The sequence below is a fragment of the Gekko japonicus genome, unplaced genomic scaffold (assembly GCF_001447785.1).
Source record: "Gekko japonicus isolate JY-2015 unplaced genomic scaffold, Gekko_japonicus_V1.1 scaffold923, whole genome shotgun sequence".
NCBI classification, from domain to species: Eukaryota; Metazoa; Chordata; class Lepidosauria; order Squamata; family Gekkonidae; genus Gekko; species Gekko japonicus.
The window spans coordinates 87647-113181 of NW_015171530.1; the positions used below are offsets into that span (position 1 = coordinate 87647).

At 48.5% G+C, this 25535-nt stretch overlaps 2 protein-coding genes and 1 long non-coding RNA gene across 4 annotated transcripts in view; 2 read left to right on the forward strand and 1 right to left on the reverse strand.

The window, feature by feature from the left end:
* Nucleotides 1–9561, forward strand: part of HIRIP3 (HIRA interacting protein 3) — a 15902-nt gene extending 6341 nt beyond the window's left edge. Inside the window, exons 4-7 of the mRNA XM_015419545.1 lie at nucleotides 1884–3424; nucleotides 3782–3956; nucleotides 7407–7505; nucleotides 9365–9561. Coding sequence (XP_015275031.1) covers nucleotides 1884–3424; nucleotides 3782–3956; nucleotides 7407–7505; nucleotides 9365–9510 — 1961 coding nt within the window. The 3' untranslated portion in view covers nucleotides 9511–9561. The remainder of the gene's footprint in view (nucleotides 1–1883; nucleotides 3425–3781; nucleotides 3957–7406; nucleotides 7506–9364) is intronic.
* Nucleotides 9562–12130: 2569 nt separating this feature from the next.
* Nucleotides 12131–14276, forward strand: LOC107117428. The gene is made up of 3 exons (XR_001482737.1): nucleotides 12131–13346; nucleotides 13469–13610; nucleotides 13726–14276. It is a non-coding gene; the product is annotated as an uncharacterized LOC107117428 (long non-coding RNA).
* An 18-nt stretch (nucleotides 14277–14294) lies between these two features.
* Nucleotides 14295–18883, reverse strand: LOC107117427 (dual specificity protein phosphatase 14-like). 2 transcript variants are annotated; one of them, XM_015419540.1, is made up of 2 exons: nucleotides 18715–18883; nucleotides 14295–14982 (listed from the first exon to the last, which is right to left on the reverse strand). In XM_015419540.1, the coding sequence occupies exon 2, from the start codon at nucleotides 14975–14977 to the stop codon at nucleotides 14336–14338; it is 642 nt and encodes a 213-aa protein (XP_015275026.1). In that variant the 5' UTR covers nucleotides 14978–14982; nucleotides 18715–18883; the 3' UTR covers nucleotides 14295–14335. The 2 variants fall into 2 exon arrangements, with proteins under 2 accessions (XP_015275026.1, XP_015275027.1); XM_015419541.1 differs by lacking the exon at nucleotides 18715–18883 and adding an exon at nucleotides 15908–15965.
* Between the last annotated feature and the right edge of the window lie 6652 nt (nucleotides 18884–25535).

Here is a 25535-nt window from a genome sequence, read left to right on the forward strand (position 1 = left end):
AGCCACCCATCTCTCTCCCTTTAAGTGTGTGGAACCCGTGTTTCCTCCCAAGCCCGATCTCCGCAAGCTTGCAGGGAAATGCCAGCTTCGTGCTCTTAAAGGGGAAATGCGGCTGCTCTTAAAGGGGAAACGCCGGTTCCTGCATTTAAAAGGGAAACGCCGGCTCCTTTAAGTGCAGGGAACAGCCGTTTCTGGAGATCCGGCGCGCGGGTGGGTGGGGGGTGGATGTCCCCAACGTGACATCATCCCATCGGGATGCCACGCCCCCTCCAGGAACGCCCCCAAAGTCCCCCGCTGGAAGATGGACTTGGCAACCCTACCTGGCTCTCTCCGCTTTGTTGTTTCTCATATGTACTTTCTTTGTGTCGTTTGCTTTATTCATCAGTAAGCAACAAAAAGCTTGGAGATTAATAGAGCTAATGGTGTATTTATCAGGTAGGGAGAGCCTTTGCTATAAGCAGTGCTTCCTCTAAGCTGTGGAGTCTCGTGAGCGAAAATTCCTCGTTGTGAGCGAGCAATTTGGCCACCGCATCAATTAGTTTGCTCTGGAGCCATCCTTCTTGAGCTGAGACAAAAAATGTGTGAGTTGGAGGCTAAAAAGCTGTGAGCTAGCTCACACTAACTCAGCTCAGAGGGAACACTGGCTATAAGTAAACAGTTGAATAAGGACTCGTTTGGACTCCTCACAAAAGACCAGACAAATTCTGCCCCCCTAGGGAACCATATAACTATAATTAAATGCTCTCCTACATCAGGAACTCCTGCCCCGGAATGCTAATATTTCAGGGCACAAGGGAGACGGCCCCATGTTTTCCATGGGGTGCTCGCATTCTGTGTGCAGGGTGCTTTGTACGCGGAGGAGGCTTTCAAGCACGCAGGTTCCCTCCCTGTCTGCCTTCTGAAGGGGTATAATGCCAGTCTTAGGCTGCCACTGCCAAGCCTTCCTCGGCTCGGGAGCAGCAGTGAAGATGAACGTGGGAAGCGGGAATCGGCCATGTGCACAGCTTTCACAGTGCTATTCTGCTCGATGGACCACCACTACCGAGGCTACACGCTGGAGCTGATGCACTCTGGCACTAGCCAGTATGATATGCCCGGAGACAACTTTTTCTTGTATTCTACCAGGCCTCAGTAGAAGAGAAGAAGAAGAGATTGGATTTATACCCCGCCCTTCACTCGGAGTCTCAGAGCGGCTTACAAACTCCTCTCCCTCCCCCTCCCCACAACAGACACCCTGTGAGGTGGGTGGGGCTGAGAGAGCTCTGACACAAACTGCTCTTTTTCAAGGACAGCTGTGCCAGAGCTTGCGGCTGACCCAAGGTCACATCAGCAGGTGCAAGTGGAGGAGTGGGGGAATCGAACCCGGTTCTCCCAGATTAGAGTCCGCACACTTAACCACTACACCAAACTGGCTCTGTACTAAAACTGTACTAAAACTGCCTGTACTAAAACTGCCTGTTGCTTTTGAATCTGGGGGAGTGGTGGCCACTGCAACCCCTTCTCACTCCATACACGTAGGCATGTCTCTCCACACTGCCAGGATGTATTTATAGTCTGTTTGCATTTCATGCCAGTTCTGTGTTTTCCCGAGGCTAATCTTTTATCTCTCTGCTTTAATAGTTAAGTCTCTTCAAATGAGTTCTAGAGTCCAGTGGCACCAGTATTGATGTGGCCTGTTTTTAAATGCTTGTTTTAATGTTTTGACTGATTATTTACTGTGTTGTGTGGCCCAAAACCCTGAGCCCATGTGTGGGGAGGGTGGAATATAAATTTGAAAAATAAATACTTAACTTGGGACAGTAGTTACTTGCCACCGAATTCCAAGACGAGGTCCTAAATTCCAAAGCCTCTCCTGTTTCTTATTCTTGGTGTTTCTCTTTTAGAACTCAGTTCTGATGAAGAGGATTCTGGGATTGATTCCAAGAAGGCACGAGTCTGTCGAGGCCCAAAGGGTGCTGGGAAATCCTTGAGCTCCTCTGACCACGGAGACTCTGGAGCAGAAGGTCATGCTGAGGCATCTGGGAGCGAGGAGGAGAGTGTGAAGAACAACACTACACCCCCCTCCCGGAAGACTGAAAGAGAGACGCTGGGGAGGCCACCCAGCAAGGGGCAGCGAGGCAGAGGGAAGGGGGAAAGGCCAGGGAGTGAGAGAGAGGAGAGCCAGGGAGGGCAGGGGAGCGATGCTGAAGAAGAGGTCAGCAAAGCCAGGAAACCAACAAAGCACCAAACTGAAGAGTCAGAGAATAATTCTGAGGATGACCTTAAAGAGTACAGGCTCCAGAAGAGGAAAGGGATGGGCAGAAAGGCGAAAGGCCCTGACAGGGTGGGGAAGGGGGAGTGGAGAAAAGAAGATAAGCAAAGGGGGAAAAGAGAGACTGAGTCAGAAGACGAAAGCGATCTGTCTGAGACACGTGGAAAGAAGAGAACCGGTCGGAGTGATAGTGGAAAGGAGAAGGGAGGAGGTGAGGGCCATAAGACCAAGATCCTGGGAGGATCCAGAAGCCGTAAGGTTCGAGGGCAGAGCCAGAGTGAGGATGAGTCTGACTGTGCTTCAGGGGAGAAGCCAAAGACACAGAGCAAAGTGGCTGGTTATAAACACCAAAAGAAAGATGCGAGCGTGGAGGAGTCTGAGAGCGATCCAGAGGACAGGTGTGAAGGCCAGATGAAGAAAGATGTACACAAGACCAAATCCCAGAGGGCGAGGGCAGAGAAACTGGAGACCGACAGTGATTCGGAAGAAAGAGAAGTGCTTAAGAAGAAGGTAAAAAACCAAGGGATGAAAAAGGCACAGGGGAGGGGGATGAGCAGAAAGGAGACGGAGGGAAACCAGAAACGCAGGAATCCCATAAAGCAGCAGGGAGGGCACAAGCCCAAGAGAAGCGTGAGCAGAAAAGAATCGGGAAGCGAGACGGAAGAAGAGAAGGGCTCGGAACTAAAAAAGAAGGTAACGCGTGACTCCAGCAGTAGTGAAAACGAGTCCCAGAGGGAGGCAGGGCAGAGGGGGAGAGGCAGAAAGCAGCCTGGGAAGACGGCCCTTAGCAGAGGCGACTCAGAAAGCGGCTCTGAAGAAACTGCAGGTGTGACTCCGAGACAAAAGAGGATGTCAACAGGGAGGAGGGTGAGCGAGGAGGTGTCTGGGAGCGGATCCAGCGAGGCAGAAGACGAACCGAAAAAGAAAGGAGCGGAGAAGTCCCGGCAAGAAAGTGTCAACGAAGTGGAATCGGAGGGTGATTTGGAAGAATCCGGCAGCGAATCTGCAGGGGAGGCGAAAAGCAGAAGCCGGCAGGAGAAACAAACACAGAAGCCCAAAGGCCGAAGTAACAGCAAGGGAGAAATGAGGAGCGAATCAGATAAGGAGGACGAGTGCAGTAGCTCGGGAGATGAAGACAGTCCTAGATCTTCCAAGAAGCCGCATCAAGGGAAGGTAAGGTGGGTCTGAGCAGGGTGCTATCCAGAGGTCATTTCCTGCTCCCATCCGGAGTCCCTGTCCCTCCTCCACGTGATGGATCTGCACCGGGCTGGGCTCCAAGTGGGGAACCGAACATTTGAATGCTCCCCGTGACATTAAGATATTCTGTACGTCTACAGAACGTGCATGCCAGTAAGGAGGTTCTAGGTAAGCTCCCTCTTTCCAGGCATATTGGTTTTATAGGGAGTATTGGGTGTCGTTGGAAGCATTCAAGTATTGGGTTCTCCCATCTGCAGTCACTCGTGTTCCAGCCATCTACCAGGCTGAAAAGTTCTCTGGTTTTCATCATCTCCCATCCCCAACCCATTGCAGGACAAAGAGCACCGTTCCGCAAAGGGCGAGGATCACCCTTCGGTCCAGCGCCTGAAGCGCTACATCCGGGAGTGCGGCGTGCGCCGGAATTACAAGAAACTGCTGATGGGTTGCCGTTCGCGCAAGGCACAGTTGGAGGTGTTGAAGCAGGAGCTGGAAAACCTGGGTCTGAAGGGTAAGTGAATGGCAGACAAACTGGACAGCGCCTCAGATGGTGTCCTGGAGGGGGAGTTTTTTCCCTCCAGGGAGAGGGGGGGGCATAAGAGGCATAGGACCCAAAGGGAGTACATGAAGCTGCCTTGTAGGGCTCAGGCCAGGGGGCCGTGTTGTTCTGACTGGCAGCAGCTCTCTGAAGGCTCAGGCAGAGCAAGGAGAAGAAGAGATTGGATGTATACCCCGTCCTTCACTCGGAGTCTCAGAGCAGCTTACAATCTCCTTTCCCTTCCTGTCCCCACAACAGATGCCCTGCGAGGTAGGTGGGGCTGAGGGAGCTCTGAGAGAACTTGTGACTGACCCAAGGTCACCCAGCTGTAGGGGAAGGGGGAATGAATCCATGTGGAGGAGTGGGGAATCAAACTTGGTTCTCCCAGATTAGAGTCCATGCTCCTAACCACTACACCAAAGGGTCTTTTCCAGAACCTGCTTTGTGAGAACCTGATAACCAAAACCATGACTGAACAGAAAAAAGACAATAAATTATAAACAATTGTTAAATGTATAAGGTGTCACAGTGATTATTAGAAGCACAAGTATATCTGTCAGGTTCCACAGCAAGTAATTCTTCACACACGTTTCTCCTGAAGCGTTATGTTTATTAGTGCACAAGACTGGTACCATGTCCACAGGATTATTGTTAGGAATAACTAGAAGGCGGGAACATCCCAATACATATAGCTGGGCAAGGCCATTAGCTAAGCAAATGAACTTCAAGCGTGCGGGAGATTACATAATGAGCGAGAGAGTCCCATGGTTTCCTGAGAGCAGAAAAATTCACACCAAAGGTGGATCCCAAGCCCTCCCTAATGCACAAGGCCAGACTGATAACGGCGTCTAGTTCCCACGGCTCCCTGGCATGTTTACAGCAAGCTGCTGAGCTGCAAGCAAAGCGGGAAGAGGGAAGGGTAGACAACACAGATATGGCAGCTAGCTGACAATATCAAGGGGAAACGTCCTCTTAAAGCCATAGAGTCAAAGGAAACAGTCCTCTTAAAAGATGTAAAAACGTCTGTGAAAGTAACCAAATCCACAGTAAATCTGAAACCCTCCTGTGAGGAGTTCAAGGAAGCAGACGGTCCTCTTATTGAAAGGCAGTAAGTCATCGGGCGACAGGAACCTCTTTCCAGGCGAGATCTTTCTCAAGTCCAGTTGCCATAATAGAACATACAACGGCAGGGACCTCACTCAGAACGTCTCCATAATCTCTAAATGCTGCAAGGTGACAAACGCCCAAGCAGTCTAATGTTTGCCGGAAAAGGTGCACTAGTTCTTGAGAAAGATCTCCCTTCGAAGCAGGTTCCTGTCGCCTGATGATTTGCTGCCTTTCAATAAGAGGACTGTCTGCTTCCCTGAACTCCTCACAAGAGGGCTTCAGATTTACTGTGGATTTATGTACTTTCACAGACGTTTTTACATCTTTTAAGAGGACTGTTTCCTTTGACTCTATGTTTTTAAGAGGACCTTTTGCCTTAATACACCTGTCCTTCTAATCATCACTGTGACACAATATACATTTAACAACTGTTTATAATTTATTGTTTCTTCTGTTCGGTCATGGTTTTGGTTCTTTACTGCTGCCTTGCCCATGACGTCTCGTTTTGTTTTGGTTTTGTGAGAAGGTACCCGTCACGGAAGGCATTTCCTTCCTGTTCCTTGTCTAAGGAAAAGGAAACACAGTCGGCTGCAGTGGGTTTACGCTGCCCGCCCCCCGCCCACCCATTCGGCCAAGGTTCTGTCCAAAGGTAATCCATATTTCGACCACCAGAAAGGTGAACTCTGCAGCCAAACTGTGTGAATGATTCAAGTCAAGCTAACTTTTGCTCATTTTGCAGAAGATGTCGTTGTAGAACACCTGGTTGGCCTCAGTCTCCCTCCCTGGCAGCTCCCCTTAAAGGGTCTCCGGCATCAGGAGCTGGGAAAGATCTCCCTCTGCTAGAGACCGCGAGGAGCCCTTAGCAGCCGAAGGAGACAACCCTGAGCTAGGCAGGCCGATGGTCACACTCCGTGGGAGGCAGCCTCACATGGGGATGAGCAAAGAGTTGTGCGGAAAGACTTGCGTGCTTGCTTACTACTCCCTGTTCAGAAGGTCTCACCAGATGTTTCTTGCGTGTGTTCAAGCCCCTGCTTCCCGGCCCGTAAGAGATTGACGCTTGCCTCGTTCTTCCCACCCCATACAAAAAGCCCACAGAGGCCCCTTTTCCCCATAGCTTATTCATTTGCTGTCTTCATAGTCCACCTTTCTCACAGAGACTCAAGTAGATTCCACAGCAGTGTTCCCTCTAAGCTGCGGAATCTGGTGAGCAGAAATCCTATTTTGTGAGCTGCTGGCATTCAAGTTGTGAGCGGGTGATGTGGCTACTGCATCAATTAGTTTGCTCTGGAGCCCCATCCTTCCTGAGCTGGGACAAAAATGTGTGAACCAGAGGCTAAAAAACTGTGAGCTAGCTCACACTAACTCAGCTTAGAGGGAACACTGTTCCACAGTGTAAGTGGATAACAGTCAATGTGATACGGCATCTAGGAAGCAACATGCTAGGACTTAGGGTCACAGAACTCTGAATAACACAGTATATGAGGCATGCTATATAGAGTGCGGCTATAATACAGGAAACGATGTTGCATCAACGGAAAACACAGCCACAGCAGAGCAACAAATGCAGAACCATATAAGCCAGTGATGGCGAACCTTTTAGGGACCGAGTGCCCAAACTGCGACCCAAAACCCACGTATTTATCGCAAAGTGCCAACACGGCAATTTAACCTGAATACGGAGGTTTTACTTTAGAAAAAACAACTCATACATTAACTTAAGATGATCCAAACAAAGTAAGGAAAGCAACCCCAAATGCTTTCATTTACTTAAAATTATTTGGCAGAGAATTCGACATTTTAATGATGGTCTGGGCCTGGCTGGGGCAATGGCACGCGTGACCGCAGAGAGGGCTCTGAGTGCCACCTCTGGCACCCGTGCCATAGGTTCGCCACCACTGATATAAGCTATCCATAGTATGTAGTCCGCTCTGCAGTCCCTGGGTCAGGTGCCTTCCGGAACCATTCGGTTACAGGATAGTCCTATTACCTTTATTCAAAAGCCCTCCTGAGCAATTCTGTTTTACAGAGCTGGCAGGATGGCATAAGTGTGGGCTTTCTCCTGGCTTTCTCAGGTAAGCTGTTCCACTAGGTGGGGGACACAGCAGAGAAAGCGCATTGTTGGACAGTTGCTGACCTTGCCCATTTGCAGGGTGGGAAGCGTCCCCTGTTGACTTTGCGCCTGTCACAAAGCTGTTAAAGGCCAGAGTTTCGGGAGGGGGGAAGCAACTTTCTTTGATTTTTGTGGGTATTTCTGGGTTTCCGGATTTGGGTTCTCGGGAATTTTTTGTTCACTTACTTTCCCTCAACTTTCCACAGGGACGCCCACTCTAGCCAAGTGCAAGGCCCTGAAGAAAAAGCTGGAAGAAGCTGCTGAGGTGGCTTCCCTTGATCTAAGCAACATTATCGCTACAGAAGGTAGGTGCGTGTGTGTGGTGGGAGGAGCCAAAAAGAAGGGGTGTGGCTGACATGAGGGGCCAGGGATATGGGTAGCCGAAAAAGTTGTTTGTGGGCAGGTACGGGGAAATTGGACATTCTGAGGGAGAAAATTGAAAAGAAATAGTTCATGATAGAAGAAGAAGAAGAAGAGATTGGATTTATACCCCGCCCTTCATTACCCAAAGGTGTCTCAGAGTGGCTTACAAACTCCTCTCCCTTCCCCTCCCCACAACAGACACCCTGTGAGGTGGGTGGGGCTGAGAGAACTCTGACACAAACTGCTCTTTTTCAAGGACAGCTGTGCCAGAGCTTGTGACTGACCCAAGGTCACATCAGCAGGTGCAAGTGGAGGAGTGGGGAATCAAACCCGGTTCTCCCAGATTAGAGTCCGCACACCTAACCACTCAAGTGCAAGAGGAGAAGTGGGGAATCAAACCCGGTTCTCCCAGATTAGAGTCTGCACACTTAACCACTACACCACTTTTCTCACACTCAACGACATAGGAAGGCATTAAATTTTTTAACTATCCTCCAAAAGGTTTTTTTCCCCTTCACATTTTACTGTGAGGTCTGATGTACGTCTCCTTTCCGAGTCCAAAGTGATGCAGTCTGCCTTTTACATGAATCATTTAAACATACCAAAGAGAGATTCCTCAGATCTACATTTTTGCATGCTGATTAAAGCTTCCAAAGAAATGGAATATGCAGAGAGTGACTCTGCCACCTTTTTAAAGCGTGTGGTCTGGGGTGGGAGTAATAATGGTGTAAGGGGCAGTGGAACAAATCGGGGAGGGAGTGGGTGTGGCCTAGGTCAGAGGAACTGGGGAAGGCCAAGAGTCGATTTGTGTTGAAGGTCTGTTGACATAAGAACATAAGCCAATGCTGGGTCAGGCCAGTGGCCCATTCAGTCCAACACTCTGTCACAGTGGCCAAAAATACCAGGTGCCATCAGGAGGTCCAGCAGTGGGGCCAGGACATTAGAAGCCCTCCCACTGTTGCTCCCCCCCAGCACCAAGAAGACAGAGTACCCATTGCCCCAGACCAAGAGTTCCTGTCTATACACTGTTGAACTTCAGATCTTGTGAATGGATTAAAAATAAGTGGGCTTTGTTCAGAGAGACCCTAGTCCATTTCTACACAGATTATCTGCCCCAGGTTCAACCCTGCTGGGAAGCAGAGCTTTCCCCCCCTGCTTTCTCTCTGCACTATAGTATATTTGTGCACCTCCTGGGTTTTCTTTCTTAAACCTGCTTTACAGTGAATACTTGAGGAAATTCACAGTAAAGGCTGAATGGCTGCCATGCTGGGCATAAAAATTTGGATTTTCCTGCCCACGTGGCAGCCGTTTTTCCTCACCGGCAGATGCCATTTCTTTCCCCCACTTCTGGTGGGCTTTTTTTTAAAAAATCAGCAGTCGTGTAACATTGTATCAGCATACAAGTCTTTGGCCACTTTCATTGAAGAGATATAAGGGGAAAGGAAAGGAGCTAGAGACTTGTTTAAAGAATGAAAGCTGGGGATTTGAAAAAAACCTGTTACACATGTAATAATAATATTATAATGATACTCAATTGGGGCTTGTTTGTTTTTTAAACCGAAAAAGTCCCAGGGGTGCAGGGCAGGGGGAATGGCTGCTCTTGGGGAACAGGGGTAGGGAAACTGCCTATAGACCTGCCACATGGAAATGTCATTGTTGCTGTTCTGTATGTGCAGCTGCACCAGCAACAGGGAAAACACACACAAGCCTGTCTTCTCTTGGAAATCACAGAAATGTGTCCATTCATGCAGCTCTCCCCCCCCCCCAAAAAAAAAAAAAACCCTCCTTTCCATCCCGACAGGCCGCCCAAGGCGTCGTAATGTCTGGAGTCTCTACAGCAAGCCAGAGGAGCCGCCCAGTTCGCCAGAGGAGCCGCCCATCCGGCGTCCTTCGACGGAGTGGTCCCGTCTTCGAGGGGTCATCAGTTCCGACGATGAAAGCGATTGACTGTGGGGGGGGGGCATCCAAGCAGTTATGGGTCATGACCCTAGCTTTGAGGAGGAGGGGAGGGTTAAACTAAGGATTGTCCTCTGCTGATCAGGAGGACGGTTCTGGATATTCTTAGCCCATCCCTTTGGATCCGTTAGGGGGGAAAGCTAACCACCTTCTAGTACTGATTTCCTTTACCAGGGAGACCAAAAGCACAAATGATCTATGTTGAGCACAGATCTTTCTCCTTCTGAAAATACATTTGATGTCAGAGGAGGGGGGGCAAGAGACCCCAAGTGCATACAGCCTAAAGCTGTGCCTGGATTGAAACTTTGGTCAGGCAAAAGGCATCCGTTCTCATGTGGAAAATTCCAGAGGAGGAGGCGTATAAGTGTGCATAAGTTCTTTAAGTATTTGTATTGTTTCTCGTTGTTGTCTTCTGCAGTATTCCTAAATAAGATGCCAATAAGTGTGAGTGAGGAAGGGGGTTATTTTCATTTCAGACATAAAGCTAGACTGTGATACGGCACATGAAAATGGCTGGGCTTATCCTCACCCTCCTTACCCCTCCCCTTTATCTAGCAAACTTGGTATCAAGTGCACTTAGCATAAAACCGTGGTTTGCATTTCCATCTGATGAGGCAAAGTTTACAGTCTGTTGTTCAGTCTAGGATTCCAAGCGACAGTTTGAAGCCGGTTTGCAGTCTGGGACGGGAGGGGGGAAGCACAAACCGTAACTTGGCCAACTTGGCCTTAACCGCAAGATGTGGTTTGTATGAGAGTGGAAGGAGCTAACTGGTTGATCTGGTTCACTTAGCAACAGACTATGGCTTGGTGTCGCTCTGGAGCAACCTGTATTCCGCAACAAGGCCTGTTCCTTTCCGTGTCCTGAAGGCCCCTCCCCCTCCCGATTTATTTTGGTTCATCTATGAAAGAACCCAATTCTGGAATGGACCCTGTTCAGATGGAAGATGGCACCTTTATAATGGGGTGCTTATTGTTGTGTTATGTTTTGAAGATTTTTATGACTTAAAAATATGCTTTTTTATATTTGTTAAATAAAGTCTTCTGTTCGGTTCCTGGAAGTCTCGTATTTCCTGCAGTTCAGCTTAGAAGGGTGAGTTTCCAGATGTCACGGAACAAAGACTCCAGTCCCAGGGAAGAGAGCGTCTGGTGCATGCACGTTTCCTTTTATGATGAGCACACGCAGTGGCCAGGGAGGTTATGTCCATGTTGGTGTGAATGATACCATTTGGGTCTTCTCCATCAGCTGGGCACTACCCTCATGTTCTTCATGCAGATTCTTCTCCAGTGTGAGATCATACCACAGAGTAATAGCAGGACTCACGGCTGAAGGGCCTCCACTGATATTCTCCTGGTCCTCTCCCTTGGCCCATCCTCACTTGCCCGGAACTCTCCTTGGGTTAGTGCAATGTACTGCACTAAGACAACTTTCCCAGTAGCTGTGGAAACTGAAATATTGAGGTCTAAATACACTTTCCCAAGGTGCCCAAAAATCAGTAAGCTGTAACTGCAAAATAAGGATTTTGTGGTATTCTCACGTGCAGGTTATGATGCATAGTGTGATGGACTACCTTTGGTTCAAGAAGATTTCCTGGTCCACATAACCCAATGCTCCCAGGATTGGTTGTGGCCCACCAAGGCCTTTGAGTTAGATCTTCTTTTCTGCATAGCTGTCTGAGAACACTTTTTAGCCAGGATTAAATTTTTCTACCTCTCGTGTCTCTTTTTTGTCTTCTTGCCAACAAGAAAAGCATTCTTTCACACACAAACAGGCCTCATGGCAGTTTCAAAAATGTTTATTATTTATTAAGATCTTTGAACTGAAGCCATAAGAAACCCTAACTTTAATTAATATAGATTTCCCCCCCCCTTTAATCTTCTAATATATACAAACTATACAGAAAGGCAAAGGGTTTAAATATTTATATATGTATATATAACACTTGGAAAGAAGACTTACTGTGCACTAATCCCTGTCAACCAGTTGCCCCCTTAATGAGAGCTGAAATTCTCCTCATGGGCCCAACCTGTACCTTGGGAGTAAAATGTTCTATATGGCTACATGACAGTTAAATTAACCACTGCTTTATGCTAGCCTAAAGATCCGTCTCTCTATCATGTGACATCCCCCTCCCTTCAGATACCAGCCATTTTGTGACATTTAAGAGCCTTATAACTTAGGGGTGCTGTGCTTAAATTGAAAATGAACTTGCTGTGGTTTGTGAAGCCGTTTTCAGCCCCCAAACCTTCCTCTACTAACAACACTGCCTTGAAGAGATGAAAAACAGACATGAAGCAGATGGTGGGGTGGGGTGGCAGATTCCGGGAAGTGTGTATTTGTGAGTCTGAAAAATCCCTGTACAGCAATCTTGCTCTCAGGTACTTTCAACTGGCTTTATTTCCCAACTCACCACTAATCTTGTTTTAGCATTGTATATTCCCACTTACAGGCTTCAGGCCAGAGGGTTTTGCTAAAAACTATATTACTTACGTTCCTTCCTTGGGTCAGCTTTCAGCTGCTGCTAGTACTTTTGACCCAGGAAGCCTCTAGAATAGTCTAGAAAGGAGTTATATAGGTTTCTGTAAATATTTTGAAAAAAAAAGAGTGTTTTTGTTACATGACGCTCCTATATTCTGACAATTTTCCTGAAACATAATGTGAAAATAAAATATTGAGGAAGGGGATGGGGAATATGTGAGGTCCGATTTGCCAAATATCGTCTGTAAGAGCTGCCTGTTTTTCAAGCTAATGTAGTTAAGACACTTCAGTTTATTCATGAAAAATACTGTGGTTGGGAGGAGGGAACTATTCACCCTCAAAATATAAAAATCAACACATTCTCAAATGCCTTAGTTTTATTTTTGCAAAGATTTGGCCTAGAAATGACCTTGTCTTATGCAAAAAGCCCCACATTAGTCTGGTGGCAACTTCACTATGCCAGAACTTTGACTGGTATGTCTGGTAGGAAAGCCAAATGGAGCTGAAAACATTTTCAGTCGTAAGAATGTTAACATTCTGAGTTCTTCAGAGACAACAATATTGATTAAAACTGCTACTGTTTATATCACTGTAGGAATCCATGTGGAAGTGTCGAATTTTACAAATGGCCATGTTTACAAGACGGTAGTGGATTGGGGTTTTTCTGTACAAGTGGCTGATGGATGGCGGCTAGTAGAAGATGTGCAACTTCTTTAGTATTGAACGTCCTTCACAGTAAAAACCAGCAGTCAAAACATTTCAAACCTCCTTAAGTGGGGATTTGAGTTGCGAATCTGAGCTTTGCAACCTCCTCTCTGAAGCACTTTGGAGTCTGCACCTGTAAACAGGCAACAGAACAGCCTCCGTAGCTTCAAAACCGCGCCTGCTGCTTCCCTTCAATTTCTTGGTGCAGCCTGGACTGCTTGTAAGCACCATTTTGAAATGTTAACACACAATTAGTATGTTTTTTTGGGAAATATCCACAACTGTAGAATGCATCTTTCCCTTTCCATGTCATGACTGTAGAGCTCTTGTTCAAGTGGAAGAACGCTTGGTTTGAAATTTGCCCTCACACAGCTTTGTTTAAAACGCAGCGCTGCTGCTTCAGGTACTAAATCCACTGCCAAGAGTGTTGCTTCTTTACTATTCTTTTGGATGGGGTTTTATTCTGGCTGCCTCCGGTGGTAGACGCTTCTCTTTGGAAATGTGCTTCTTTGTAGGAAGTTCAAAAAACTCCCCTCTTCCCGCTCCACACACCACCAGGGCCCTTTGTGATTTGTTGGTCTTGAGGGGTACAGATGAGACAGGCTGGTTTTTAATATTAAAATACGTCCTTGTGCCAGAAGTACAGGTACCTATGAACTTTTTCCATTAAAACGGTACCCTCCTTGGTGCAGTTTTGTTCTCCCCAACTTTGAGTGTGTACTCTATGCTGAGGTAAAATTAAAATACGTCCTTGTGCCAGAAGTACAGGTACCTATGAACCTCTAACTTTTTCCAGTTAAACAGTACCCTCCTTGGTGCTGTTTTGTTCTCCCCAAATTTGAGTGTGTACTCTATGCTGAGGTAAAATTAAAATTCTTCCTTTCCTCCAGTATTTTGGGTTCTCCCCCCCGTTCTACTGAAACATAGTATTTATGGCACTTATGAGTGGGATTGCAGCCTGCTTAGTGAAAACTACGTTTATGTTAGTTTCCCTTCCTGTTTCCATCTTCCCCCTGCCACTGGAGCTCTACTGAAACATAGTGAAAACCACGGTTTATGTTAGTTTCCCCTCCTGTTTCCATCTTCCCCCTGCCACTGGATGTTCTGTCATCTTTAGGTTCCTGGCCTGGCTTGGTATGGGTGGAGCACTCCTTGAACATTTGGAGTAATGTTAACAGTGGTTTACATCACCTTGATGTAAATTTCATTCCCTGAGGGAGGTGGGGATGTATTGTGTTAACTGAAAAATAAAAATAATTCCAACCCCCATTGCTGGGAAGTATCTCCAGAAGACTAATTTTCCACCTTCTAACTAGGGAGAGGTAATTTATTAAGACCTTGGGGCCCTTACTTTAGATAGCAATCTTTACTCCCTTATACCTCCTGTTAACTATCTCCTCAGAATAAGTAAGATTTAGTTCCTGGTGATGACTGCCATACCAGAAGGTCCATGTAATTCAAGCCTTTTCCGTAATCTAATATTGCACAGTCTTACAAAAAGACTAACCATAACAGAATTTCTTATCAAGGTCCACCATGTTGGAAGGTCATACCAAGGTACTACCATGGTGGAACATTTTGATCCTAAGTCCAGCTAGCCCACCACCCAACTATCTTCCCAAAGTTGCCCACAGTCTATCTTAAGTTCCACAAGGGCACTAGCCCACGGGTCTCCTTTTCATAGACATCTGGGACCAGCCCAATGGGCGAGGGCACCATCTTGACAGTGTTCTTGCCAAACAGCTTGCGTTCATATTCAATCAGTTGCCTCCAGAAGCCTACATTGGGCCTCACAACGGGTCGCCTGCTCTTCACCCACTCATGGGCATCCAAGAGACTCAACCGGTGGTATTTCATTAAATAGGCAATACAAAGGGAGGCTGACCTGCTGACGCCTGCCACACAGTGGACAAGGGTTCTTCCATTCTTCTTCCCTGTCTGATGTATCCTATCAGCCACGGAATCAAAGTACAAGGAGAGCGGAGCGTGAGGGAGGTCAGGAACGGGCACCTTGACGTAGTCAATATCTGGCCAGTTGGCATTGGGGATTTCCATGGTAGCATTCACTACACAAGTCACAGCCCTGGAGTAGACCATATGTCTGTTGGATGCTGCGTTGCCAGAGCAAAGGTAGAGGCAGGGTGAGATTTGGGCAATGCCTCCTAAGACAGACAAAGCATTCCCAGCAGTAGGGGACGGTTTGGTCACCGAAGGGGGCGGAGAGCGGCGGAAAAAGCCGTGGTTCCGGAAATTCATGGTGGATGGTTCAGCATACATAACAGCTGTGAAGAAGAAAGGCAAGCCTTAAGAATTGGTGCACGCTTAACAAGTTAAACGGTCACATCCTGTTCCCTACATATTTTACCTAACCGGCTAGTATTTGATTACCATTGGCAGCCCCCAAGAGATCAAAAACCACTCAAAAGTGTAGAAGTTTGTTCAGTTGTTAAAGATATAATTTCTTTTATCATCAATAGATTATCGCTAACTTTAGGAAAGTTTTTGTTTATCCTTTAAAGAGAGAATCTATCCCCAAAATCTGTAACATTGATGTTTCATTGTCTACGTCCCCCTTCTGTATCCCACCTTTTCTTAAAGAAAATAATAAAAAATTTAAAAAATGAATAAAAAAGCCACTCCCCCCCACAGTTCTTGACCCCCTATCTGAACAGTAGCTCAAGAGAAAATCCTTTTAATGGATGGGTCTGGGCTAGGGTTGCCAGCCTCCAGGTGGGGTCTGGAGTTCTCCGGCTGTCATACCTGATCCCCAGATGAGAGAGTTAAGTTCCCCTGGAGAAAATAGCGGCTTCGGAGGGCAAACTCTATGGTATACCTTAGATTCCTGGTGAATCCTCTCCTCTCTCCTCAGAGGCCCCTGCTACAGGATCTGTCCCCAAATCTCCAGGAATATCCTGGTGGAGTTGGCAATCCTAGTCTGGCCATAGATTTGCTTGTTTCGGGGAAGGAAACTGGGGCAGATATGGGGTGAACTAGGGATGGGAATTAGAAATGGTCATTGGAGCAAACGGGAGAGCTGACGATAATGGTGGCGGCAGGGAACAGTGATGTTAAGAAGCCGAGGAGAGGACACGGCAATGTGAAGCGACCAAAAAAGTAACCGAAGGAGCAAAAGATGAACGCGAGGGAGTGTCCACCAGCCAGCAAGTTCTGCATTGGTGCAAAGCCAAACATCTCCCAATAACCTACCTCGGTCATTTTCTTGAAGCCCCCGAAGAGCTGTGCGTGGCTGGCCCCGGACGGGGGGGGGGGGGGGGGGGAGGGAAGGCACTAGAAACGGTGATGCTGCAGGAACGCTGCGCAGAAAGGGGATGGCGGAGACGCTGGGGACATGGAGGGGTGGGGAGGGAGCAGACGGCCTCTTAAAGGGGCAGTGGGCTCTTTCCCGGCGCCTGAGCTCTGCCCCTCCCACCCCCTTTGCCGACACGGCCGTGGGCTCCAAATGGGGCTGTCACTCGTGCTCTGCGGTGATTGGTGCGCAGGGAGGGCGGTGGCCGCGTACCGGAGGTTCCCCTTCCTGTGATCGATAAGCGGCCCCTCCCCCAAGGATCTGTCTCCACGAGACCCAGCTGCAGCTTCTGCCCTTCTGCTCCCCAAATCGCTGACTCCTCCATAATAACGCAACACGAGCCTCGAGGCTCAGAGACCGCACCCCCTCCCCTTTCTAAATACCAGTGCAGTGTCCAAACTGGGGTGTACTGGTTGGTCCTGGAATCTGCATTGTGCTACCAGCATATAACTGAAAACACTGAGTCCCAATGCTTCCTCGAAGCTGTGGACTCTTGTGAGCAAGGATTCTACATTGTGAGCTACTGGCGTTAAAGTTGTGAGCCTGCGATGTGGCTATTGCGTAAATTAGCTTCGAGGGAACACTAGAAGATTACACCGGGATGAATGAATAGATTCTGTAGGTATTGCACTGGCAAACTGGAGTCCAGTGGCCTTTAAACCAAATGATTATGCTCAGTGGCAAATGGTTATGTTCACTGGGGCATGTGCTGGGCCTTGCTGGTTAGCCCCAAGGCATTCAAAAGCATGCTTTTATTTCCTTAAAAGGACCGCATTATAAGAATCCCACTCAGGTATGTCACAGCATGCAGTTATAACTTGCCCTTCCAATGTACTTTGAACCAAGGGTTGGCAGCCCTGGGTTGGAAAATTCCTGGAGATTTGGGGGGGGGGGGGGGAGAACCTGGGGAGGGCGGGGTTTGGGGAGGAGACAAACCTCATTCGACTACAGTGCCATAGAGTCTACCCTCTAAAGCGGCCATTTTCTCCAGGCAAACTGATATCTAGTCTGGAGGTCAGTTGCACTACTAGGAGATCTCCAGGCCCCATTGGGAGGTTGGCAACCCTAAACCACAGGCACTCTGTGCTTCTCATTCTGCCTTATTTCCATACTCAATTGCCAACTCATACAACCTTTCCTGTGGCCACTGTACGGAAATGCAGCCCTGCCAGAAGCAATCTTGCTTGAAAAGTAGGCGAGGGCATATCAAGGGTAGGTAGAGGCACACATTTGGGGTCACTTAACACAGACCGATTACCTTGTAACCACATTTCCAGGAACTGCAGTTTTAGGGGAGGAGTGCAGGCTTTCTATATGTATGTTTATATCCAGGGTTCACACATGAAGCTGCCTTATCGTGAATCCGACCCTTGATCAGTTAAAGTCAGACATGTCTACTCTGACAGGCAAAGGCTCTTTGGGGGTTCAGGTGGAGGTCTTTTGCCTACTACCTGATCCTTTTAACTGGTGAATGAGGCTGGAACCTTCTGCATGTTAAGCAGATGTTCTGCCACTGAACCACAGCCCCTCCTCAAGGGTAGTCATTCCAATATGTGTAAGGGGCAGGGGCAGTGACTAAAGAAGAAGAGGTTGGATAAATATTTTGGATTCAACCAGGTCAAAGTGTAAAATTTTAACAAATGTATTTAGAAGCACAAAATAAAAGGTTATCTTGAGAACATGCCTTGTAACTGCTTCTCAAGAGCCATTCACCTGATTTAGCCTGGCATTCTTCTCAACCCCCCTCCCCGCCTTTTGACATCAGTCTAGGAATTAGTCAGGTCCAGCCCGGTTGCCTTTCTAGGAATCCTGAACCCAAAGTTCTGCCTCCATCTATTCTATTGTTTTATCACTTTCAACCTCCTTTGGCCTCCCTTGCCTCTGGTGTGGGTTGAAATCACACCCCTGACTGACCTCACTTGGATGCCACTTATAAATGCTGCCCTGCAGCCCCCCCCCCACCTCTGCAGCTCAGATATACGCTTTACTTCCAGAATTGTGTTTGAGAACACAGCCTCATCTGATTTCCAGAGATCCCTTCTTCCCCTTTAACTCCCAACTTTATAAGCAATTATTCCTTTTCTATAGAACTCCAGATCTCTCTAGAAACACATCTGTTTGGCCCCACCACTCAGGAATGTACAAACCACCTCTTTGTCCCTCATTTCTAAACCCTCTGTCTCCAAACCACCCTTGCCACAAAAATAACATGCTCAAGAGTTAACCATTTCTTTATGCAATCATGGTAGCAAAACAATGCTAGTTAGGTGAAATTATCCTGAGTCACAGTTCTGTATGTGGAACTGGAACTCTTGAGCCACGTTCAGTCATTATAAATACAGAGCAAAGGGTGTGGCGATTATGGTGGATTAATTACTTTGGAGCAAAAGATGGACTCTTGCATGTACACACCTTCAGCCTGGCTCCCATACAGCCACTGATCCCACACTCCCCTTCTAAGCGCCCCAAATTGTTCCACACCACTACACACCACTTCCCCACAGAAACCCAGTCCCCACCTGCAGTGAACACCTCAGATATCCTTGCCCGCAGCCATTCAAAAGTCTTCCTTTCCCAAGTGCCTCCAGCTCCCAGAATTTTCTCCCAAGGCCCCACCTCAAAAGCCACTCTGGGGCACCAATAGCAAAAACCCAGCCATCCCACCCACCCACCCACCCACCGCAAACAATGCAAAACTTAAACTTACCAGTCAGTTTCTCGCGGTCTTTCAGGGAAGGCTCTGCAAACTGTTCTCCCAAGTTCCTGTTCCTCTTTGTTGAAAGCCAAATATCCCCAGAGGCCACCGACTGCCTTTAGGGAACAGGCTTAGGCCGGAGAGGGGAGGAGACTCGGGATGCCTCTGTCTCGGCTTCCACGCAGCGAGCCCTCCTTCCTTCCTTCTCGCCTTCCAAGTAGATCTCTTTTGGTATGTGCATATATAATAATAAATATAAATCTCTCTCTATATTCTGCTGTCTCGGCCCCGCTTCTCGCCTTCCTTTCCGTCTTCCTCCTGGGTGGAGATCTGGAGTTTCCTTCCTTGGCTCCCCCCCAGCGTCGCCTATATACCACCCCTGCCAGCCCCCTCCCCGGCTGGACCACCCGAGCGTTGGAGGTAACAAAGGGTTGCCATGGCGACCGGATGCGGGGGAGGATGCTGTCGTCAGAGCCGGTGACACAGGCCGGCGCGCGTGAAAGGGGAGGAGGCGGAGGAGAAGAAGGAGGCGGAGGCGGCAGCGGGGGAAGGAGCGAACAGCCCCGGGGTTCCCCCGCCCTCCTCCGCTTCCGGTGCAGATTCCCCTCAAGGGGGGGGGGGGTGCGCGTGACCCGCCCAGGCGGTGTCGTGAAGGCAGCAAGCGCTGCAAAAAGTTACCCCGTTCGGGTGCCAAGATGAAAATGCCCTTGCAGGAAGAGCAAAAGGGCTTCAGAAAGTGTGTGTGGAGGGGGGAACCAAAGGTATCCTCATATTTTTTTTTATAGAGAGGTATTTCAAGGGGGGGGGAGACCGGTGGTTTCTCCCCCCCCACTCCCCCCCCCCCCGGTTATTATCCATTATAGTGTATTGTTCACACACACAAACACAAGCAGTGTACCAACTGGGGGTCCTTCTGGTCACTGTTTGGGGGGAGCTCACGCCCCTGCGAGAGTCGCCCCCTTCTCCTCCTCCTCCCTCCCCTCTACCCACTCTGTGCGCGTCACCATCTCTCACCCCACCTTCTCTTCCTCCCCCCCCCCACTCTCACGCTCTTGCAAGTGGAAGGCGCGAGAAACGCTCGTGAGTCACCTGGAAGGTGCAAAGATCCCAGTCCCTGGAGGGTTAATTAGCAGCACCGAGGTATTAGAGGAGACCAGGCGGGGAGACTAAGAAGGGTGGGAATCCCAGGGGTGAAGCCAGGACAGCAAAGGTGGGAGGAGGGGACAGGAAGGGGAGAGAAAGTCAGCATTCAGTCTTATCTTATAATAACATTAATTCAATTTGGGGCCAGCCCGGAAGAAATGCTAGGGGGCCGGGCCCCGTGGGCCCCACATTAACTACGGGCCTGCGGGGAACCCACGGGATTGGGGACGCAGGTGGGGGAAGAACTGCCTTCTCTAAAATTCTTTCCTTTCTCATTGATTTTCTCCTCTTTGGAGAGAAAGGCTAGTTTATTTAAACAATGACAACTGAAGAGAACCTCCATGTTCAGAGGGAGTGTACCTCTGAGTATCAGTCGCTTGGGGTGCTGCCTTAATTTGCTTGTGGAAAGTATGTGGCCGTCCACTGTTGGAAGCAGGATACTGTGCTAGAGAAACCTTAGCAGGACCCCCCCCCCACGCTCCTACAGGCCATATACACTTTATGAAAGAAATCAGGCAAGCCAATTTATGCCTTCTTAAGTTTATGTAAACGGACGGCTTCTTCTTCTTCTCCAGAATCAGCTACATTCAGATCTCAGGGTTTGGACAGGAATTCCAGGCAGGTTAAAGGCGCTGTGATGATGCCCGATCTGCTCAGGCAGGGTTATCATATTTTGAAAAGCAAAACAGAGGACGTGTTCACCTACTTCAAACAACTGATCACTATGACAGATCTCATTTTGAATATCCCTACTATTTAAGCTGAAGCTTGCCTCCCTTGGGGACTATGGGGCAAAACAGGCTCAGCCTCCCGACCCTAAAAAAGGACATTTTCATCAGTTTTTTTAAAAGAGCCCCAAAGAGGACAGAACCAAAAAAGGGGTGTGTGACCAATGCTCCCTCTAAGCTGTGTAAGCAAAAATTCTACTTTGTGAGCTACTGGCATTAAAGTTGTGAGCGAGCAATTGGGCTACTGTATAAATTAGTTTGTTCTGGAGCCATTCTTCCTGAGCTAAGACAAAAATGTGTGAGCTGGAGGCTAAAGAACTGTGAGCTAGCTCACACTAACTCAGCTTAGAGGGAACACAGTGTGTGACATGTCCTCTAAAAAGAGAATATCTGGTAACCAGTGCTCCCTCTAAGCTGTGGAGTCTTGTGAGCAAAAATGTCACTATTTTGTGAGCTACTGCTGACATGTGAGCCTGTAATTTGGCTGCTGCATCAATTAGTTTCCTCTGGAGCCATCCTTCTTGATCTAAGACAAAAATGTGTGAGCCGGAGGCTTAAAAACTGTGAGCTAGCTCACACTAACTCAGTTTAGAGGGAATACTGCGTGGTGGTAACCAGGGCCGTCTCACCCACTAGGCGAAATAGGCATTTGCCTAGAGCGCCGGGCCCTGGATGGGGTGCCGAACTGTGCCTCCCCCCCCGCCAGAAGCCCGTGTTCTATTGCTGCTCCCAGCCACGTGGCATGGGGGGCGTGAAAGGGGAGCGCAAGGCCACCTCACCTTCCCCCTCCACCTGGGGTCGGCTTTTGTAAATCCAAATGTGGGGTGTTTTGGTTTCGGTGTCCGGAAACCTCGCCACCTCCTCCTCGCTCGCCTAAAGGGGGAGAGAAGTAGGACTTCCTTCTCTCCAGGCTCTGCCTGGAGGTTGGCAACCCCATAATTGGGTGCGCGGGGGCGCCAGAAGGTAGCCCCGCCTAGGGTGCAAAAAAACCTCAGGCTGGCCCTGGTGGTAACCCTAGATCAGGACTCTCAAACAAGCTGACGTAAACGGTCCATAGAGAACAAATTGTCCTGCGCTTGTATTTAGCTTATTACAGTAAGCATGACTTGGCGTGTCAGACCACCCCCCTCCCCGCCTTCCTCCTCTCCTCCTGGGAAAGCGTTACCATATTTTGCAGGCTTCAGGGCTTCTGCTTCCTAAAAAAGAATGCGGAGCGCGAATGTAATTGCTCAGCTGAACGGTGCCTGTTGGGCCCATCATGCACAAAGCGCTGCCATGGGGAAGGATTCGCAACGTTGCCAAGACGCACTGGCGTAAACTGATCGCCCGGCGATCAGGCCATCCTAATTACTAGTCTAAATAAGGCTGTTTAAAGGGATATACAAGGTGCTGTATTTAGCAGAAGAAACAGGTCGCTCGTCGCTGCTATTCATGTGTCCATTGAGAAATTACTACCCGAGGAACTGCGCAGCGTTGTATCGTTAGTGAAGTTAATGGCGCATTTATGGGGGGGGGGGCGACTATTAAATACCGAGCAATGTAGCTTTTCCTCAGGATAAGCATGTCGAAATTTTCGGTTCTGCACTGTTGGTCTGCGGTAATATATGATGTAGGCTTCTACCCTAGGCTAATTTTTGTCTACTCCCCCCAGAGAATCTTGAGAAATGTAGTTTGGTCGATGGTTTTTAAAATTCGGTATAATACAGGCACAGTCCATCGATCTAGCTTAGTTTTGTCTACTCTGACAAAAATTAGTTTTGCCCATCTCCTTTCCCAACATCTATCAGATATTTCAGTGGGACATGCTGGATTTTGGGGGCTTTGTGCAAAGAGAGAACTCTGCCGCCGAGCTAAAGCCCCTCCTGTATTATTTTCAGCTGACCACTGGCTGAAGCTTTGAGCAAACCAAACAACACCAGTCAAGCAAAATGGAACCCATATGGATGAGAGTCCCGTTGTTTTCAGATACTTTCTTCCATACAGGGAACTGATAACTGTCTAAATGGACAAACCTCAGTTGCTTGCCTGTAACCACTCTTTTTGATACTTGATAGGTGTCAGACTCCTGCAACAATCAGAATCAACAACTCGCTTCTTCAGAAGGAAAGTTTATTGATCAGTATTGGCAGAACATCTCTACTTCAGGAACTGTGTTAAGACTAAAGCATAAAGTGCGGGGTGAAGAAATATACAGTGTTCAAAGGGGGTCACTGGGTGGGTAAGAGCCAATGGGGAGAAGAGGGCCCCGCCGGAATGTAACAGTCCCACTTTCCCAGACAAGGTAGTATGGTGAAACATTCAAGACCAAGCACATAAAACATACAGATAAGAGAGCGAGCATCACTGAGGCAACCAGGAAATCGAAAGTACATTCCAAGGAGTGAGTGGTCCCCCACCACCAGCCCTTATGGCAGTGAGCTGACAATAGGGTTCTGAGCTCCAGGTTGTGAAATACCTGTAGATTTGGGGGTGGGACCTGTGGAGGGGTATAATGCTGTACAGTTCGCCTTCCAAAAGAGCCATTTTCTCCAGGGGAACTGATCACTATAGCCAGGGGTCATTTTGTAGAAAAAGAGGTGCAGGAGCTCATTAGCATAACTCATTAGGATAACTTATTTGCATATGCCACACCCCCTGACATCACCGGAAGTGTGTCAGAAGGCAACACCCACTGCAACTTACCTGGCTGCTTCTTGCTCCTCATGGCCCAGGGCTGCTGGGAGCAGGGGGTGGGGCTTGTTGCATGTGCCCACCCCCTGGGCTCTTTACTGCCGGAGCTCCGCTCCTGTGCGCTCCTGCAGAAAATGACCCCTGACTATAGCCCAAATAATTGGTCAGAATTCCGGGAGATCTCCAGCCACCACCTGAAGGTTGGCAAACCTTTTTTTAATCTCATTTCTCTTTCCTGTGCTACTCTCTGCCCTCTCCCACAATTTCTTGTTGTTATTTCTTATGGTTATTTTTTGTTATCCCATTCCCAACTAAATAAAAGCAAAACATAACTGACAAATAAAGGAAGAAATCCTATTGTTGTCCTCAACCAATAACCATGCCCCACGGGTGGACCTCCTGGTGGCACCTGGTCTTTTTGGCCACTGCGTGACAGAGTGTTGGACTGGATGGGCCACTGGCCTGATCCAACACTGGCTTCTCTTATGTTACGTTCTTATGTTTCTGGAGAGAAAAGAAGTACCAAACCAGTTTAGGCACCTTATGCAGAGTTGCAATATTATTCCTGACTTTTACGTTTTCAAAGACAGATTTAACATTTCGGCACAATTTGAGTCCTTCTTTGCATCTGGCATAACTTGTTTTAGCATCCAACTGAAAGAGATGCTGGAAGACGCAGGAAGGGATCTCTTGAGACACTTTTTATTGATAAACAGCAATTATACTGGGGGGGGGGGAGATTCAGAGTGGGCCAGTAGCATGTGGGAAAGAAGAAGAGGAAGAGATTGGATTTATACCCCGCCCTTCACTACCCAAAGGTGTCTCAGAGCGGCTTACAAACTCCTTTCCCTTCCCCTCCCCACAACAGACACCCCGTGAGGTAGGTGGGGCTGAGAGAACTTTTGACAGAAACTGCTCTTTTTCAAGAACAGCTGTGCCAGAGTTATGGCTTGCCCAAGGTCATCCAGACAGGTGCAAGTGGAGGAGTGGGGAATCAAACCCGGTTCTCCCAGATTAGGGTCCGCACACTTAACCACTACACCAAACTGGAAAGGGGTTAAAATCCTCCCGTGCCAGTTTCCCAGGAACAAACGGCCCCTTGGAGTTGTGATTTGTTCAGCTGATGCAAACCTACAAGCTGCCAGTATTACTACAAGAAGAGGTCATTTCGGGGGGGGGGGAACGCAGTTCCCCCGGGTGAGGTGCAGGGGGGGGGGCCCCACTTCCGGCCCTCATTCAGCCAGGAGAAGGCAGGAGAAGAGGGAGGGTAAGTTGCTTCCTCCCCTCCTCTCCCCACCCCTGCCTGCCTGGGGCCAGGGAGGGCCTTGGCGGGGCTTCCTCGCACTCCCGGTGGCCTTCCAGGTCCACCGCTGGGCCCCTGATGTCAGGGGGTGTGGCATATGCTAATGAGTTATGCTAATGAGTTCCCCTAGCTCTTTTTCTATGAAATGACTCCTGACTACAGGTCCCCCCGAATAGAGCAAACAGCATTTCCGGGGTGGGGTGGGGTTGAAGTCAGGAAAACTGCTCAGGGGAAGAATCATCACCAGCCCATATTCTCTCATGCAGCAGCCTTGATCCAAATTTGTCCCCCCCACCGCTGATATTTTAGCAAAACCCCCCAAGGTGGAGAGGTATTCAGAGATCTTCCAGTTTCTTGCCTAGTTTGACCCTTCAAGTCCGTTTAATAGCTCCTGCACTCTGTCTGGAGACCACCTGCATACTGAGGGGGGAAATCTGGGAAACCTGAAAGTTTGTTTACTAATCTGTGACCTTTTAGTGGGTTTTAGGATAAAAGCCTGGCGAGATCTTGTCCATGGGGTCGGACTCGACTGTGCGACTGAACAACAAAGGATAAAAGAACACTCATAAAACACAGGACTGGTATTTGAAGATATCTCAAGGAACAGAGGTCAGGTCTTCCTCTCTTATCTGGTTACTTGACACCAGAATTCGACCCTGGAAACAGTGAGGTCACTCTGAGAATTTCAGTGCCTGAAACAAAGACCAAATTTGAGAGATGTTTGATTGGATCTCTCAGCAACAAGTAACAGAGCAGCTTGGAGTGTGTGTGACTCGGATCAGGGCCAAAGTGACCGGGATGGCATTTTAACCCATTCCTTAATGCTATTTTCCCAATACAAATGCCCCCCTCTGGTTCTGCTGTTTTCTGTGGTATAGGAACAGACGTGTATGCATACTGATATTTCCCCCTTGCAGTGGCTCATAGCAGTTCCACATTGTAATTAAAAGGGGTGGGGTGGGGTTAAACATAGGGTTCCCAACTCCAGG

What these genes read in the sequence shown, in the direction of transcription:
- LOC107117427 (XM_015419540.1), bottom strand. Translation starts at nt 14,977, where the DNA reads ATGTATGCTGAACCATCCACCATGAATTTCCGGAACCACGGCTTTTTC.